Here is a 20,421-nt window from a genome sequence, read left to right as displayed (position 1 = left end):
GCGGCTATAGAAAGCACGCTTGACTTGTTGCCCCTAAAATACCTCGATAATGATAATGAACTACCGACACTACACATAAACACTATTGTCAAGTGAAAAACATGTTTTTGTCCATCTATTAATTTAAAATAATATTTGCGAAAGATATCTGGTCAATAGAAAGATTGTTATGACCCGTGTCAGTAGTGTTGATTCTGTCGAGTCGGGTACATGTGCGTTCACAATGGACCAAGAAGCGATTTTAGGGCACGACTCATTCGAAGAAACGCCGGACTTATCCCAAATCAACGCAGACTCTACCGAGCTAGATGACCCCGTCGTCAAAGAAGTAAACGCGTCACTTAATAAGTTAATTAATTATGAAAGTTCCTATTTAACCGTTTATTTTGTCCTAGATACCCGTATTTCTGTCTCAAACGTTAGCTAAGCAGCTATATGTGTTTCAATATCCGACAATGATAGCAAAGGACTCTTCCAACGACAATCCAGTCCTGGATTGCAGGATCAAACCTATGCATCAACAAGTTAAAATGCACTTCGCCCTAGATCGCAATAGTGACAAATACGATTCTTCGAAAGCTGAACAAATTGCGCTAAATACTGACGGATACGCCGTTAGTATTTCTATATTATTTATACAAACATAGTGTAATATTTTTATCTAAAAATTGCTTTTAGGTAAGTTCTCGTCTTATGAATAAAGAAAAAGAAAAAAACACCTATTTCAAATCTGGTTATATGGATAAAGTACAATTCGAGAGTAGTCTGCCGCTGGTAGATGTCAGTAAATATACAATAGGAACGATGCAAGATGGCGAATTACATATAACGCCTCTAAAAGGTAATTTTCTGAATCCAAAATAATTTAATTACAAATTATGTTATTCGTATATGTGTCGTCTATTTGAAAGGAATTCTTCAAATGCGTCCTTCGTATACTTACTTCGATAAACAAGACAAGAGGACAAAAGAAGAGGACGCCGATAAAATGGACGTGGAAGACGACATAGTTCCCACCGAACCGGAAGCTAAACAAATAACAGTTTCGTTTGCTAGAACAGAGACTGATAAAATACGAAAAGCTAGGGAAAAATCATATGGATATTTAGCGACTAAAAGTGCCGAAGAGCCGTGGTGCGATTCAGTCTGGTGGCCTGTCAATTCGGATGAATCTGAAGTATGTATATATTATATTATATTATATTATATTATATTATATTATATTATGCTAACAATTGATTAATCTTTTTATTGTTCACAGTTAGAAAAAGCTAAACTTTTAACGTCGGCGACGTCGGATGATGGCAGTCGGTTGAACTTGAGTGCACATCAATATTTGAACACTTTAGTACCTCATGACACCGAATTACAGGATTCTTGCAATTTAGATAGTGATTACGTCAATTTGAGTGAATTAAAAAAGTTACCACTCACCGATCAATGCAAGATCATTTTAAAAGACGGTTTGTATATATTAAACATTTCTTTTGTAATGATTGCACAATTGATTCTCGAGTGTCTTAATTTATTAATATTCGAGTATTTTACAGCTAAATTAGTAACTGTCGGATGGGTAAGCGCGTTAGTCGGCGTGTCGGGAGCTTCTTTGTTGACCGCTTTAGCTGGAGCTGGTCGTTTATTACGCGGAGGTCGATGGGCAGCTCGATCTTCCTTACTGTATCCGGCTGGAAGCGTATCGCAACATTCGGGAGTATCGGATCAAATCATGTGTCGAGCCAGAGATTATGTGGTATATATATTGTATATAACAAATCTTCAAATTTTTAATCCAAATATATGTTATTTTGAAATTTCAGTTATATCTCTTCACTCAAAGTCAATATGTAGATCGTCGAAAGGTCGCCGCGGCTGTGAAGCTTCCGCCGGAAGAAGTAAAAGAAATTCTGAGCTCGGTGTCCACTTATCAGCTGGACAAAGGGTGGGAGTTATTCATTCCGCCGGATCCCGATTTTGAAAATAAATATCCGGACGTGGAACAAAGACAAGCTCACTTCTGGGACGCTAGACAGAGGCAATTCAACGAGATGCTCTCCGGAGAGCAAGTTAATGTGAAACGTCAACGTAAAAAATCAATGAGAGACTCGTGCAGTTCGGACGGAGGAATGCCCAGTCCTAGATTACGGAATAACAGCGTTAGCAATCATTCGCAAAATTCCGATAACGAGAGTGGAGGAGATTTAAAAACGAAGAAACGCAACACCGGTACCGCAAACAACGGCAGAAAAACCTAACGTAATTCAGATAAAAATTATGATATTGTATAACTTAGTTATCCAATTTTATATGTTAATACGTAATATATGAAATGCGACTGAATTTCTCTATTTCTTAGTGGTAAACCACTTGCTGTGATTAAATAGAAATACATAATGATAACTGATATATAAATTGTGTTTTAATCTACTTTACTTATCAATTTATTTTTGGGTCAATTATGAATGTGCTAAAAGTCACTTTAAATAACATTGAAATTGGAAAAAAAACAGGCTGATATAAGTGAAATAAGAAATCCAGAGAACACTTGCATAAATTGTGGCAAGCTAATGTATATCTCTCCTCATGCGGCATGCGATCCTATACTATCAGATTAAATGTACAATAATTTAATTTTACTCTCGCTTAATTTGAAGTCAGAAGCGAAGTCAAAGTTCTGTGTGAAGATCGGAGAAAAATGTCGGAAGAAAGTAAATTCTGGTTTGTAGTACCTGAAAGGTTGTGTTCTGATCCTTTAGAATGAGGTGAATTCCATCATCTATTTTTCCATCTCTCGTTCTCGACCGTCTGGCCAATATTTATGATTCAGGAAGGAACCAAACTTTTGCAAAATGCTCAAATTCGAGTTTTCCTATGTCGGCAGTCCTGTAAATCAGACAGCTGTCAATAATCACGCGTGTTGCGTTATAATCAAATATAACGTTTGTTTTTTTTAAATACTTAATAAGTTGCAGCAGGAAGTTGATGCTGATTTTTTATAGAAAATCTTCCATTCTGTTGAGACACGTTTCCACCTCTCTGAGTATGTTAATAAGTAAAGATGTCACATATGGGGTGAGGAAAATCCTCATGTGATTCACGAGATACCATTACATGCCCAAAAAGTGATTATTTGGTGCGCATTGTGGTCACGCAGCGTCATTGGGCCTTATTTTTTTTAAATCAATGAAGGTTGGACTGTAATTATATGCGTATGATAACCGTTTATTTTTGGAACCAAATCGAAGATATTGTTGTGGAAAACATGTGGTTCTAATAAGATGGCGCAACTTATACGTTAAAAGTCGTTTCTTTCGTTTTGTGACAAATCCGAAACGCTAGAGCACCTAAAAACCAACATATGCCCTTTAAAAAGTTAAAGCTGAGATAGCACCGAAAAGGCTGCTATTTAATAAATATAATTTTTAATAATTAATAAAATTTGTGTTTTTTTTTTAAAAAATTCGGAAGCTAAAGTTTGATCACCGTTTTCTAATTATTTTTTAGCTAACATCTCTTATTGAAAATTTTCTAAATGTATTTTGTTGTAAATGATTTAATTTAGACATGGTCAAATAAAGCGGTGTTAGGTGTTAAAGTATTTCCATAGGAGTGTTCGTCGTAGAAGCCGTCGGTGCTTCAGTGCTGTGGTCTCGTGAGTACCTGTCTTCGCATACGTCTCGTCCGTCTCGTCGACTCTCAAAAGAGACTTATTTAATAATCGCTCTAGTCGCTCTAATCGCTCTAATCGTTCGTCCGACAATCGTTCCTTCCGCCGCGATGTCGCGATGTCGCGATGTCGCGATGTCGCGTCAACGCGACCTGATTACTAATTGACAGTTCGACTACCAGTTTAGTTTAATGCGAGCTACCGAACGGTATCTCAGGTATCTTTGTCACCTCAAATCGCATTTTGCATCAATTTGCTCATTTTCGGATCAATCGTATGGACGTGAACAAAATACAATATGTCACGAAAGTCACGATATTTTTTTTTATCTATCTTTTGCATCTCTAGCTCTTACGTCACATTCGATCGTCCTCGTCGAATGCGAAACAATGCATCGAAATTATCTCTTGTTTATAGAATTGCATAATAGGGATGCATTGCGCTCATATTTTTATATTGCAAATTCGCAAATACTAAAAATAATATTCACTTTAATACAATGCAGTTTCTTGAAGCAATTTTTATTTAAAACTGGTAATACAGTTATAATACTTAATATTTTTTGTTCTGAGCACTGGTGGAGAAACTGGCGGAGGAATCGTGTCCTTTGTCTCTTCAGTGTCGGACCTTTTGTACAGTTGATTATAGACATCTGCGGCGAATCACAACATTGCAGAGATATTGTGCTTGTATTTTCGTCCAATAAAAGAGTCGAATATTCCGACATTATTCAATAATGCAAAGGGGTAATAACAATGATGTTCTTTTCTGTCACTGGATGGAGTATGAAATAGTAATAATGACTATGTCCAGAAGGATTGTTTTTCTCTGGACATTATGAAGGCTTAATTATCCTTCTTTTTATTCGCATGCATGGAGACCTCCCACGATATTTATATTCTTTTTTGGGCTTATTATGTTGCATTATTTGCCAACCAGACCAGATATTAATTTATTTAACCAATTAGTGCAAAAAATCAATTGTCCGTAAAATAATATTTAATTAATAAATAATTATTGATTTAGTAATCATTAATTACTTTCATTATTGTTAGATGAAATAAATAATATGCATAATACAGTGACATTTATTTTTACTCAAATACATTTTTTTTTTAAATTGTCATTTTAACAAATGACACACGTTTATGGTGAAAATTAGGGTAAGCAAATGCATCCCCCAAATGATGTCCTTATGTCTCAAAATGAATAAATACGAAATTAATTGTGTACTTATACAGTAACGAAATTTGAGAAAATATGATGCTAGTGTTCCTAGATCAATAATGATAAAGAATGAACCATTCCTATCTTAGATTTTACCGAAAGTGCACTTTCGCTAATGGCTAATTATACAAAGTCATATTGAATCTCAGCAAAACGAACGTTTCAATTTTCCATGTTTTCATTTCACGATGTAAAAAAATACACATTTATTTTTCAATTAAATAAAGTATGCGAGAAACAAAATTAGCTTAAATACATACTTTTATTCGAATGCATGATCAATAACATACTATCTGTTGTATATAATTTTTGGAACAAATTTGATGCACATACATGTATAGATCGGAGTCGTTTCATCGTTTGCTTTGTGTGCAATTGCATATAAATTAAGAATTAAAATCAGCTGCGATTGAATTAATTCAGCAAAATTGATGGAACTTTTTAAATATATAATTTTATTGAATTTATTGTACATACAATAGCTAATAATGTTTGGAACGAATTTGATATACATAAAGATCAGATCCTTATCGGCGTTTATTTTGTGTGAATTTGTATATAAATTAAATAACTAGAAACAAATTAACCGAGACTGAATTATTGAACTGAATAAAATAAAATCTTTGCGTTTTGAAACAACAAATACAGAAACGTAACACGAACTTCACAAAAATTTGCAACGCATACCTGTTTTTGAGATAAGCGTTAAATGGTAATATATGGTGGGCCTTTCCAACATTTTGATTTTTTTAACGAACAAATTCTGTGAATTCGGTCATAGTAAACACTGCCACAAAAATTGTATTAACAAATGTTTTTCGAAAGCATTTAAAAACATTTTTTTTGTTGAGAAAGAACATCTGATTGTCCTGCATTTCGAAATAAAAAAAAGGCGCATAAATGCTCATGAATTTTAGAGCGGCACTAGTAACTCAGGTATATTGAGAGAAAGGACGTGTTGCCCAAGTATATATGTATATTGTTTCATTCTAAGATTTAGTATAGATCAACTTTTTAGTTATGTTCGATCAATTATTCAAATATTCGTATCGTTGAAGATCGGGCGAATTAGTCGAATAATCTAATATTCGATTAACCCATACGTCACGGTGTCAAGGAACGAAACACGCGAGACGATGGGGGTCATTTTGGTCCCAAAGTAATTTAATCCAAATATACGCTAAATTCCTAATAGATTTGTTTTATAATGCATTCATATCATTATACATATAACCATTTGTCATAAATTTCGTCATTTTGTTGATATTTATCAATAATAATCACGAATAAATAAGACGAAAAGTAACGCAGGTCCAACCGCTTCAAAAGCGCATCGCGCACTGGTGGTGGTATTTTTGCATCGGCTCTGCTACAGTATGGCACAAAAATTACACTCATATAATGAATATAATTAATTTTTATTTAAGATATATAAGTATTATATATAATTATTACATATAATAATACGTAAAAATATATTTACAGGATATACTAAAATCGAAGTTCAATAATTATTTTTAGGTTTCAATAAATTCTATTTATTAAAATAATATAGGTATATATTAAAAAAAATGAATATGTGAAATTCAAATAAAGACGAACAAAATTCAAATAAAAAATTTAAATTAAAAACAATTTATAAATTTATTTACAACACAAAATACATATAGCAAGTTATGGATCAATGACATCACATGGAAAATATTCTTACTTAGCTACATAATAAAATAAATCTATATATATACACAACTAACCATAATTAATTATTACATTCCTTACAAACTATTTTTTCTATTCTATGTGATGAACATATTGGCTTTTGACACGAAGAACACTGTGTACGTGTCTTTTTATCCTCATTACGCGGACAAAAATAACACCGAGGACGTTTTCGAGAAATCGGCGTCTTTGGTGATTCTTCGTTAGCCTCAGTTTCGATTTCGAAACTTTTCTGTTTATTAAAAACATCAAATGCAGCACGTTCCGTTTTCTTAAAATTATTGCGTTGGTTCTTTCTGATATCTACATTTGCCGATACCAACTGGATGGCAAGCTCCTCAATGAAAAGTTTTCTGCGACTTCTATCAGATTTTTTCCAATCCGGATACTTAGTTATCCATAAAATATATGCATTCAGAGCTGATATGTCTATCAGCTCCATGAATAATCTGAAAGGCCACCTTTTCGTTGGTCTTACGCAAGAATATTGCCTTGTCATTTTATCAGTGGTATCGACAGAACCCTTCGTATGATTATAATGTAGAATAATCTCCGGCTTCTTTTTTACGTCATCTGCTGCCAATTTATCGTCAATAAATTCTGTGCTCAAAAGAGCAACAGATCTTCTTTTTTTTGGTACATATGACACTAGGGTCATATTTTCAGTAAAACCAAAGAGGCTGGAATACTCTTCTCTAGCTTTAGACCGAAGAAATTCTGGAGGAATTTCCCTCTTGTTGGATCTGAGTGTACCAGTAATAGTTATTTTTTTTTCTAATAGCTTTTTAGCTAATGGTATAGACGTAAAAAAACTATCTGTTGTTACGCCTCGTCCTGATCCAAAGTATGGCTGTAGAAGGTCCATCACAATTCGTTCTCCTTGATTCACTTCTCTCTTCTTGTTTAGCATACCAGTGTATACCTGCAAATTCAAAGTGTATGCACTTTCAGAGTCTGCCGCTGCCCATATTTTGATTCCGTAATGGCCTGGTTTGCTCTTCATATAAACACGAAATTTACAATTTCCTCGATACACTGCCAATCTTTCGTCAACTGTAATGTGCGTACCAGGAATATAATTTTGTTTGCATGCATCTACAAACTTGTTGAAAACGAAATTGAATGCTTCCATTTTATCTCCACTAGCATTCATTCTTTCTGATCTTGTCAATCGGTCGTCAAATCTGAGAACACTAAAAATTTCTGTAAATCTATCTCTTGACATTGCAGCCGAATAAAAATACTGTCTAAACAATTCATTTGTTGTCCACAATTGCTTAAATTGAATTTTGCGGCCATTGAGTCTTCCTGAAGAAAGTAATATACCTACAAATGAATTTATTTCGACAACACTAATTGGAGAAATACACTTTTTTCTAATATGTTCGTTATTATCTCGATCTATTTGTTTATTTGTTTCACTACAAATTCTAGTAACTATTTCTTCCGTTAAAAAAAGAAAAAATACATCTTTTATAGACGTGAAATTTCTACCCGAGTCAGTTAGGCCAGATTTAAAGTTGATAATGTTCGCTAAACGGGTTCTCGACTGTCTAGGCGGGTTGGATTTCCAAGAAAATCCCGATTTTGAAACGTATATTAATCCATCGTCGAGTTCTTGGGTTTCGGTGTTTGCATTGTTATGGTCTTCATCGCTTTCTTCCGTGTCAGTGTCGCTGTTGTTATCGCGTTCTACTAAATCTTCTTCGTCAGTCATGTTACATCCTTCCTCAAAAGCAATATCACTATCATATTCGTAATCGCTTTCATCCGAGTCTTCTAAAATTCGAAGTAACTCCGCATCAGGGACAAATTTTTCTGCCATTTTCAAGCGATTATGATAAAATCCTACACGTGGTGAAAAAATATCACAACTTAATTATCCATTCTCTTGCGAATTATATAAAATAATATTTATACTTACAAAGAACAAACAACACACTCGAATACACTCACAAAGAATTAAGTAATACTCAAAGATGACAAAATATTTATTATTTGCGGGAGAAAAAATCAAGCGTGCGCCGAAACAGCTCAACTTATACTGTTTTTTCGAGCAGCACTGTTGTCTGGGCCGTGGAGTGGGGGAAATACTCCGCTCCGTTCGTCTTCACGCGCGCATTCCAGTGCACATGAACGCAAATCTGATGGATAATCGTAGTTTTATATTCTTTTGCTGTATTTATAATTAAAAAAATGCAATTATTATTATGGAAATCTAATTCTTGACATATTTTTCACAAATACACGAAGTTTCAAATTTATAGTATTAATATCAAACGAGCTATTCAAGAAATAATAAAAAGTTGGGGTATGCGAATCCCCCACCGGCACGGATGGGTTAAGAACTCTAATCCCATTGTGTCTGACTTCTAAAATAATCTCGATTAATTCCAATCCTTATAGTTTTTTCTATGAGTACAAATCCTAAAAACTTGTTTATTACAATATCTGATCTTGAATTTTAAGATTTATACAATACAAGATTTTTTTATTAAATATTTCTATAGTACATGTGTTCCTTAACAGATTGATAATATTTAAATTTTATCGTACGAAATACTCCAAAACCCAAAAGACTTAAAAGAAATAAAATTTTCCAGGACACAATAAAAAAAATGTACCTTAAGTTGGAAACGGCATAAAAAAGCGAAGTTTCGCCATCGAGCAGAAAAATGGGATAAACATTTGTATGTTTCGACCTATTACATCGTTACCTTGTAAGCGGCTGATACAGTAAATGCTTATTTTTGTTCTGACCTTTTGAGCTTGAATAATCGCAAATTGGTAAGGAGGAATACTCGCTTGTCAACCTTCAGCGTCTAATTTGTTTAACCATTGTAATTCACATTATTTCTAACCTTTAGTGGTCCAAAAGTGTGACATAAATGACAATAGTGATTTTCTCATTGTAGTCCCAAAACAGGACGTATTGAAATAATTTAAAATGATATATTTTTTATTCTTTTATCTGAATCTGACCTTTTTTTGTTTTCAAAGTAAGAAAATTTTTTAAATTATTTATTGCTTCCGTAATTTTTCTATATATTTAGTTAGATAGACATGATAATATTACGAACAAATTTCAGCACATCCAGTGAATAGGCAATGAAAGAGTTGAGCTATATTTAAACAAGGAGGCTTTCTACAATTGGATGTTGCATTAAATAATAATCTTGTGACAAACTTTATCAGAGAAAATTCAAAAGGGTTGATAAAACTTTAAACAAAAATGTCGAATCGTTTAATTATAAAAATGCTATCTTTTTTCCCAACAACTTTCCAAATTATAATAGCTATAGGAAGTGAAAACTTATTTTAAAAATCAAATTCTTAACCAAAATAATTATACACAACACAACACATGAAATTAAAATTTAATTAATAATTATATTTAAATAGAATGCGTGTGTATTTATATGTAATATGTGGCAACGTCACAAATGAGCACGGACAAATGGGCGTGCGTCAAAAGAGCGCTGCATTATTAGCGTAATATAATATTATAATCATTATAAACATATATTTTGTACTAAAATGAAACGCTGATTTTGAATTTATCATTAGATTTGTTCTGTAATGTTTCATTAAATTGACAAATAATTTTCGACTCGGCTTGCAATGAATGCGTACAGCTATAGGGCAGGTATATGGCCTGCCAGACCTTTTTTCATTTATTTTAGACTACTACACTCTTTTGACCGGCTGCCGTGATATGTGCGTGTGTAAATAAGAGTTAATTTAAATTCTACATAATTCCGAAAAAAAAAACTTTTTTTTTAAGAATCACTTCAAAGTAATGTCTGAATACCATGTTTCACATGTGTTCGAATGAATTGCTCCACTCAATATACTAAAAAACCGCTGGGAAGTGACTAAGTATATCGTAAATTTTAATTTTCAGTTGGCGAGTATACTCGCTCATGGGGAGTTTCGTCCATATCATAAATCAAAGTTAATTGTAAAACGCGAGTTAATTCATCCATGGGGAAATTGGTTCACATATTTTTGGCGAGTTGACTTAAGAGTTTAATTCGTTCTATGACGGAGCTTAACTCAAATTACTCATATGTTAAGTCAATTTTCCCCGTTGAAATGAATTGAAATGCCATTAGTTCATTTAAATTGGGAAAATTGAAATGGATACTTTTTTAAATTAAAAAAAATAGTTAGCTTGTACAGTAGACCCCCCAATAACACGGTAAATTGGAGACGTGTTATTTGGATGCCCATTACTTGATGTTGAGTAAGCCAAAGGGAGGATATCTCACCACACGCGTCTGTTTCTCGCATATGTATTGCAAAAAATTGTATTTTCTAGTCCTCCAACTATACGCACCCAAATAGCACATCCCCAATTTACCGTGTTATTGGGGTTCTGTATCTCAAAAAACTCCTAAGTCAAGGTTCTACTGTATACTCGTTTTAAACATTTTTTATGGTATTAATACGGCAACGAGCTATGTGCATTAGCTTACGACTTAATCCATTTTAATTAACTTAACTGTGAAGGAATTTAGAGATACTCTACTCTTTGCTTGTATTAGAATGACTCGACTAATATTAATTTTGTATTTGTCTTCAATAATACTGTAAATACAAAAAAGCTGTGCTTCTTGTTTACTCGATAAATTGATCTTCATGCTGTAAAATCAACTGGCCTATTATAAACGAAAGTGTAATGAAAGGAACAACACATCATTGTTGTATTAAGAATTTTTTTTTAAATATGCAAATATACAGATTTTATTTATTCAGTATACTTGATATTTAATTTCTTATTGCTCGTTTACTGTCAAGTAAAGGTCAGTACTGATAAATTACTCCCATGTCTTTTTTGCACAAGATCATAGGAGCAATTTATCATTGCACCGTAACCGAAGGGTTAAAAAAAGTTTTTGTATTCGACTGCAGCTCTCGACCTTGACACGAGTCTCGTGCTCGCTATTGCTTGATAGCGTCGTATTTATTATTATGTTTATGTAATTATATGAGTCATGAAAAAAATATATAATTATAGTAATCCATTTTCCAAGTTAAGTTTATTATTATTAATTCCCATTCGTCGATACTGGATGAATTTAGCGAAATGATTTTTATCGAGCAATTGTTGTCCTACAAATACATTACAATACAGAAGTATAGCTATTCACATCTTAACTCAATAATAGTTATAACAATTATTAACAAACCAACGGAGCAACGACTATTGTCGGTCGTCAACGTTTTAAAATTTTATTTAAAGGGTCAATAAATGATTTGGTGGTAAATAATTACTAAATAAATAAGCATGCCATTGGACCGCTAAGAGTTTTCGTAGATGTAATTGTTGGACAACCCTCCCCCGTTCGAACATAAATTGTGTAATTAATAATGTCTGTTTTAATTATTTCAGTACTACATCGCCGCCCTCGCTTATAATGGAATCGTTAACCAATCAGAGCACTTTATTTGGTGAATATTTGGAAGGAAAGTAGAATGGGTCAGACGTTCTCCAACGGAAATCTCTCCTCGCCGTTCTCCTGGTCGTCGGCCGAGTCTTCCGATGCTCCGTCGTCGCCTACGGTATGCGGAAAATGCGGCAACAGCTACAAAGAATCGGACGAGTTCGACATTCACAACTCGAAGAACTTCAACTCTTTCAGTTGCTTCAAGTCGAATCAGACGCCGGTCGAGATAAAGAAGAACTGCTGTCAAGTATCAGATACACCGGCTACTGATCAATTTGTAAAGAAATACACCGGTTTATTGCTAGACAAAGGAGAGGCGTGCAGGAGCGGTGTGACCGTGCCGAAGAAATTCTATAGCATGTCTAATAAGCCGAACAATGAAGCGGCCGACAGTCAGAATTGTAACTATAGTTGCATGAAGAGATACGACCTGCCGCACAAGAATAACATAGACGAGATCAACGGCAATCAAATAGAGAGCGTTCAAAGCTGTTCTTCGACTCCGAGTACGCCGAGTCCTAACGCGACCCCGACGAGTATAGATCGTTACATAAGCGCCGTATGCAATCAAGGCTTAGAGAATCTGAATCTCGGAGACGAGTCTTCTAGCAACGAAGATAAGAGTACAAAGAAGGGATCGTATTCTAAGAATTTAAAACGGACTTATAAACAATCTAAAGGTAAAAAAGAATGTAATGAGTGTTCCAAGGAGAGTAAAGGTAATAAAATCGGTGCTAAAAAGAAGCATACTTGGAGTATGAAGTTCTGCGGATCTAAATTAGGTAAAGTCAACGATGGAAATGCGTCGACTAGCAATGCAAGTTCTACTTCCGATTCTGAATCGAGTTGCGTTTGCACGGCTTATAGAAAAAAGGCAGATTATTGGGAGCAGCAAGAAGCTGAAAGTGCTGCGCCTGCGGCAGTAGCAGCGGCACCAGCACCTCCAATACCTAGAGTTTCACATAACTTGACTCTCGGATGGGCTAGTGAAAGATTGAATATAAATCGCGGTAACGCCTCCAATTGGAACACTTCGACCGGAAGTAACGTATATACTCAACAGAATAGAACTGGAAACGAATGCATTTCATGTGAAGGCTCTCATTGCCATATGGATCTAAACGCTTTGGCCGAGCTGTCGAACATCGGAAACTTGCCGATCAACATCACCGTGGCTAGAGTCGGATCGAATCACAATTCGCAGACGGGCAATTCAGGCAACGAGAACAATGTGATTCTGTTATCTGTGGCGACGCAAAATCATCTCGACTTATGGTTAGATTTATTTATAGCTGTGGTTGTGGCTAGACTTAAAATTTCATCAATGAGTGGAAGAATGAATCATATCATTTATTGCAAATGTATGAATTGAGCAAAGCACATAAAAGAAAAAAAAGACTAACCGTAAATTGAGCCCATGCTAATATAAATCTTGATGAATTCATTAAAATCTCTTGCTTAAGTTTGTATCTAGTTGTGAAAGAAGTTACAATATTATATGAAAAAGATTCAGACTGTCATTACATCTGATAGCACTCCGTCATGACATCTTGCAGATTGACTCATTGCTATTCACGCAAACGGATTAATTTGTATACATTGACTAGAATCATTATTTATTGTTTTTTAAAAATAATATAAATTTTAAATTGTATCGTAACAAAATTAAAGTAATATTAAATTATATAATAAAGAAACAATAGATCATGACAATAGTCCAAAGCTCACTGATTATTTACCGTTTGGCTTAGAAGTACAACCATTTTTACCTGGAATTAATTTATCCATGTATCTATATCTAAAGAAAAAATAAAATATTTATATTTTAATAATATATTGAAATAATACGTAAAAATAATGGATTGTATAGTCCAGTTGAACGGAATATTATCTAGTGATTTCTTCATATAATATATGTGGTCCATATGTATTAGAATCATACCGTTTAGTTGTTTAATTTATTAGAAGCTATCATCTCAACAATCACTAACCCATTAAAAAATCGTTTGAGATATGTTTTAATGAGTGTCATTAATTTGTATCTAATGTATGTATTTCTCTATGATAATATGCAGGTTAAACAATGGGGAACATCAGCTGGAAGATTGCGAAGAAAGAGCTAGGGTTTTGCGAGCTCTAGAAATAGCGGAAGGAGTTGAGCCGCCTCCCGGCTACAACTCTCCGCATATTCAGGTAATCAAAAAACAATTTCGATAATAGATCATCTTGTGATAGCACAGTAATAACGTTGTTATCTTTGTTTAGTTTGTCAGTTCTGGAGAACTGAGAGCATTACTCTTCCAACAGCAGCTACCGCAGCCTATTTCTTCGATGAGCTTGCAGCCGATGCCCCAGCATGCACGTATACACACACAGGTATAACAAGACTCACCGTTATTAATACCATTTGACGAATAGTAATAACGTCTTATTTGTATCAGGTGGATTATATCCATTGTCTGGTTCCTGATCTTCGATCGATCACAAGCTGCAGTTATTATTGGGGAAAGATGGATCGGTACGAAGCCGAGCGGTTGTTGGACGGCAAAGAAGAAGGTATTGTGCTTTACATTAGTTTTGACATTGAAGAACGATCGATTTAATTGATTAAAAATTTCAGGAACGTTCCTCCTTCGTGACTCTGCACAAGAAGAACATCTATTCTCAGTATCTTTCCGGAAGTATCAACGGTCATTGCACGCCAGGATTGAGCAGTTCAATCACAAGTTCAGCTTTGATTCACATGACCCCGGCGTTTTCACCTCTGACACTATCACGGGTATTATTTGCGGTTTTTTTTAATCACTACAATATCTTTGATATACCTTAAATTTTAATCGAATTTGTAGGTCTTATCGAGCATTATAAAGATCCTTCCTGCGTGATGTTTTTCGAACCAATGCTGATGGCACCGCTGAGTCGAACTTTCACGTTTCCGTTGCAGCATTTATGTCGTGCAGTTATCGTTTCGTGTACTACTTATGATGGTAATTATAAGTTTATTAATCTTATATCGTTAAATATATTAGAACAGCATTATTCAATTAATTTGCAAAAATGTATAACTTTTTATAAATTATTGATAATTTCACTATTCTTTCGGTGTTTGTTAACAGTAGTCGTATCAATGCTGCTATTTAGTAACAGGATATTTTTTGTTTCGATATTTTCAACCCTAAATCAACAATAGCAGTGGAGATAAAACAATCTCAGTTAAGCTATATTATGCTTTATGAGTTTCAACCCATCATAATGCGACAAAAGCAGTTAAAAACACCTGAAATGCAATAGGCAGGGATGCTATTAAATTTAAAAAGTGTTAAATATGATTCTAAAAATTTCGTTCCGGGAATTTTGACATTGAATATTGAATATCTATGGTTGTTAGTGAGGATTTTAGAGTTGTCATCAAAGCAGGTCCAATATTAAATCACAAAATCTCAACGTACCACCTACATCATATCAGACATTTTAAAATAGAATATGGGTATCTTATAAAATGTTTGAGGAATCTCAATATGCCAATAATTAATGATTCTAGAATAGAAAGATTTATTTTTGAGTCGAATTGCTACTGAAGATGAGAAGTGGATCCTTAACTTTATAAATTAAGTAATTAAAAAAATTATTCCAAAACTGCGTTCATCCTCTCGAAAAAAATCAATGGATTTTCTTGGGAACGATTATCATCTATTTAGATCCCTGCAACAGTTTTTAGATGAAAAAATGTTTTACAAAAACGGAATTTATGAATTTGTTGCTTCCAAAAATTCACTATTTTTCGAATCATATATAAAAAAAAATTGGTAACACATGTAGAATAATTGTAGAAGAGATGGAGAATGTTCAATTTAGTAAGTGGATACTTAACTTGAACACGTAACGTAATAGACAGTGGTTGGATGTCAATCAACCCCACAATTCCAACCCCGAGAACAGGATTACACCCCAAATAAGATAATGTTATGCTTTCGGTGGGATATGAAGGGCATAATTCATTATGAGTTACTGGATTATAGGCAGACAATTACGACAGACACAGTGTGCTCAGCTAATTCGTTTAAAAGCGACTCAGACCATAATGAAAGAAGCGTAATTTTGCATCAAGACAGCACTCGCCCTCGTGTATCCTAGAAGGCGATAGAAAAAAATCAATGGATTTTCATGGAAACTCTCTTCACCCACCGTATTCTTCAGATATTGCCCAAACGATTCCATCTACAATAGACCCCCCAATAACACGATAAATTGGGAACATGCTATTTGGGTGCCCATTACTTTTTGTGTGAGTAAGCCAAAAGGAGGATATCTCATCACACATGCCTGATTGGTATGTGCTTATTGCAAAATATTGTATGAGTATTTTCTAGCCCACGACATTAAAAATTGATTACTTCCAAAAATACATTATTTTTCAGATTGGATATAAAAAAAACCTCTGAATAGTTGTTATCGTGTGTATCTTCTTGTGAGGGCTTTTGGGAAACCTAAGTTTCAGTGCGACTTATCAGAATTACCATTGATGAGTCATCCCTTATCTCGCCGCGCCATTGGAATTTCGTTTTTTCGTCACATATTTTGGCCGCCATCTTATTTGGAAAAATTCACAATCGAGTTAACTCTTTGAGTAATGAATTAATTTATACACATTTCTTAATTTGTTAGTATACACCTGAGAGTAAGTTAATTTTAGGTATTTTTCCATTATTATTTCTGTTGTTATTTATTTATTATTATTTTATATTACATTCATTGTAAATTTTAGAAACAAATTTGATTTGATTTATTTTACTACTTTTTTGTTAGTATGTTTTAATAATTTATTTTACATATTTTTTATATATTATTCAGCTTTCAATATTTTTTATAAAATTAATGTAAAATATTTTTTGTTATTTTAATTTATTTCCTACTCTAATTTATTAGTATTATTTTTTAAAGAAATCATTTACATTAATTTTAATTTAAAAAATATATAATTATAATGTTTTTTTATATTTATTCAGTTGTATATGTAAATATCAGACGAGATATTTTCCCTCTCGCTCGCTCACGTGTTAAGTGAGGAGAGTGAGTGAGAGATAAAAGCATGCGGTCTGCATGCCGTCACTTAACACGTGTGCAATCGATAGGGAAAGTATCTCACCGCCCGCGCCTGATGAATATATAACTATCTGGGATACCTCAAAACAGTAAAAGATCGACTACATTACATACGGCAATACTCCCAAAGGGTTAATCTTTAATTTTTTAATTTAATTTTGTTTTTCAACACACGTTAAATTCCAAAACCTATATTAAATAGACATTTATTCTTACAGGCATTAATAAACTTCGGCTGCCAAACGGAATCAAAGCTTATCTAAAGGAGTACCACTACAGACAGAGAGTCAGGGTGAAGAGATTCGACGAGTCGCCGGATGTGACTAACGAAACTATATAAAATTTACACATACCCTATGTGTGTAATTGTAATTGGTGCTGAAATTTGACTTGTGATACGAATCAGAATATTACACTGTTATGGAGGAGATCACAAAAAATATGAAGAAGCCGTCGACTGTTCTGTCAGAAGTATTGATGTAAATTGTGATATTTTTTTTATTTAAGTGATCATTTCGTTAATTTTATAGCTTTGATAATTGATCAATCTTTAAAGTACCGATGTTGCAGTATTTTTATTTTGGTACAACCAAATTGATTTTTTTTATAAATTCCGTCCGTTGTATGATTATCCTTCCTATGACATAATGGACGAGAGATTTTTATAGATTCATCGCACACTGGACACGGTTCTAGTAAGATTGTAAAGTAATTTTTAAGTTGCGAGTTATTTAATCTGTAATTTAATACGCGATCGAGCATTTAACCTTTGCCTCGATTGTTATCGCTTATCGATCGTTTCATTTCATTTAAGTTTGCGTTACATTAACATATAAAGATATATTTATATAACTGTAATTACTACGTATAGATTAAACTTAAATTTACTTTTGTCGTTGTATTCTGTCAGAATAACGTTAACTCACGTAAAAACATGAGTCTTTGTTTAATATTATTGATTTCTGCATGTTCTAAAGATGCATAATTAAATTTGTCGTTATTAGAAATTGATATTTTATGATAGTTGATAACGTGTGTATATTGTATATGTATAATCATGGTATCGTTTATCTATCTATGTACATAGTAATGTATGTAAAAAACTGGGGTTTTATTTGCAATTTTATATACGATAACGAGACTGGAGAACCTAATCGACTGAGACAACGGTTGCTTAAAAATACAATTGCGTCAGTACAAGAGATTTTCAAAGAGCGAAGCAAAGCTGCTGCATATTCGAAATAGATTTTTAATTTAACTGAGTGTATGTAAATAGCGGTTCATTATTATTTATTTTTTTCTTTTTTAGATAAATGTGGAAAATGTGTGTTAAATCGTCAACGAGAATCGTACATGATGGACTACTCGTTGTTTCCTATTATTATATACGTTTCTGTGTAAAATTGTTAATGTTCAAAGAGAAACTGTTCTTATGATGATTTTCGTTGGTATTAATTTTTTTTAAATACTCGAATTAGATAAAAATTATATATATATATTTTTCATTAATCGGTTATGTATGCAGAAATACCTCGATTAACATTTTCATCACGTAAAACATGCGTAATAGATAAATTAGAAATAATAATTATTGTAAAATATGATAGAGAATTATTGTTTTCTTTTGATTTATTGTAGACTCAGAGTTACCCAATGACAAGGTCGTTGTAAAGTGGTTTAATTTTCAGGGTTAACTGAGGTATCACTGTACTATAATGAAATATATATATATTTATACATGTTTGTGTATTTTAAAAATGTGTAAATTATTTTGGGATTTGGCCTAACTTTATTTTAAATTCTATATATTAAAAATATAAAACAAAAACATATATTCTTAATAAATACAAAATTAAATGAAGACTGGTTTTTCATTGATACCTTTAAATGAAAGTATCAAATAAGTCGCTTGTGAAACGTTAATGTCAATATATCGAGTAGGTAATATAAAATGCGAGATTTATTGACTTTTGTATAATTATTAATAAATCCTGTAGCCACATCTAAATATATGCAGGAGAGCCTAAGATCATGGATGAAAACAAACAAGAGGCAATAAGATTAAATCTGTTCAAATAACATTCATTACTAAAAGAAAATAGCTCACAAATAAGTTAAACACTTTCTTAAACATTGACATATATAATTCAAATTTGGGATGAAGTCGAAAATTACAACTTTAAAATAATGCTAAGATTTCAGTCAGACATTGAGATGCATCACAGTGGCAAACAAGGCGTGAGAATGGAGAAAAAAAGATCAAGTAGTGCTTTAATAACAGAGTTGTATTTTAAGCAGGAAAAACTGAATAAAGAAATCATTTATTAAATAGCAATAAATTACAAATATTAAGTAAAAAATATAATATATGCTTATTTAATTGCCAAAAACTGTTTCAAAATATAATTGATATACTAATTTATGAAACACCTGTTTATTATTAATTAATACAGTCATTCTAGCTAAACAATTTTTGTGTAATAATTTATAAATGTCCTTGATAGCTCTGCATGAGAAGGTGACGACTGGGCTGAACCAAAAATGTAGGCTGTGATGTTTTTGTGAGCTTCACTCGTAGCGAGCTCAAGCATTGAACATTGAACTCAAGTGTCGCAGTGGGAACGCTTGTTACCGAGCGTTCCTGCTGCGACGGCACGATTTTATTGCTTTTAATGTGAATTTTTTACTTCTGAGAAAAGATAATTGTTTTTTGCGCTCTCCTATTGACCAAATTCTGTTTATATGCTCCTTATTTAATTTGTAATATTATTATTAGAGTGAAAGCTCGGTAACGATTGTTCCTACTGCAACGGCGCCGACACGGTTTTATTGCTTTTGACGTGAATTTTTGCCTTCTGCGAAGTCATAATTGTTTTTGCGATCTCCTATTGACCAAAATTCTGTTTGAATATACACTAACCAATACTCTCATATCAGAAATCCGTAGTAATGTCGGTAAGGATAGGTATCATATTTTTAAACATGGTGCAATATCCAAGTGCAGACTAACTATGGAGCAATATGCGAGATGCGACTTTTGTCTGTACTTATTTTCCCCTGAGAGATGAGTTAGCTTAGTTTGTATTTTGGACTATAATTACTTTAAGGGTCTTAATTAGGTCAAGTTGGCTTTAGTCAATTCGTCTAGGTTATGTTTAAGCTTGAACAGCAAATGGACGTTTCGCAACTGTCAAATTGGGTTTCATAGACATTCTAGAGTAGAATATAATGTCATTAGTGCCTATATGTTAAATTATA

At 33.2% G+C, this 20,421-nt stretch overlaps 2 protein-coding genes across 2 annotated transcripts; both read left to right on the top strand.

Moving 5' to 3' along the window:
• Positions 1–178: 178 nt before the first annotated feature.
• Polr3E (RNA polymerase III subunit E) lies at positions 179–2,409 on the top strand. Its single transcript, XM_088202628.1, has 7 exons — positions 179–328; positions 396–614; positions 679–841; positions 912–1,177; positions 1,262–1,463; positions 1,551–1,750; positions 1,818–2,409. The coding sequence occupies exons 1-7, from the start codon at positions 224–226 to the stop codon at positions 2,250–2,252; spliced, it is 1,590 nt and encodes a 529-aa protein (XP_088058754.1). The 5' UTR covers positions 179–223; the 3' UTR covers positions 2,253–2,409.
• Positions 2,410–3,567: 1,158 nt separating this feature from the next.
• On the top strand, positions 3,568–19,024 carry LOC148227730 (uncharacterized). Its single transcript, XM_088202627.1, has 8 exons — positions 3,568–3,649; positions 12,006–13,335; positions 14,136–14,253; positions 14,326–14,436; positions 14,502–14,616; positions 14,681–14,839; positions 14,910–15,047; positions 17,382–19,024. The coding sequence occupies exons 2-8, from the start codon at positions 12,089–12,091 to the stop codon at positions 17,501–17,503; spliced, it is 2,010 nt and encodes a 669-aa protein (XP_088058753.1). The 5' UTR covers positions 3,568–3,649; positions 12,006–12,088; the 3' UTR covers positions 17,504–19,024.
• The last annotated feature ends 1,397 nt before the right edge of the window (positions 19,025–20,421 follow it).

The sequence above is a fragment of the Plectrocnemia conspersa genome, unplaced genomic scaffold (genome assembly GCF_051122295.1).
Source record: "Plectrocnemia conspersa isolate PC_06_02 unplaced genomic scaffold, ASM5112229v1 ptg000013l, whole genome shotgun sequence".
Classification (NCBI taxonomy): Eukaryota; Metazoa; Arthropoda; class Insecta; order Trichoptera; family Polycentropodidae; genus Plectrocnemia; species Plectrocnemia conspersa.
Note: the sequence above shows the minus strand (reverse complement) of the source record. Positions and strands in the feature narration are given on the sequence as shown.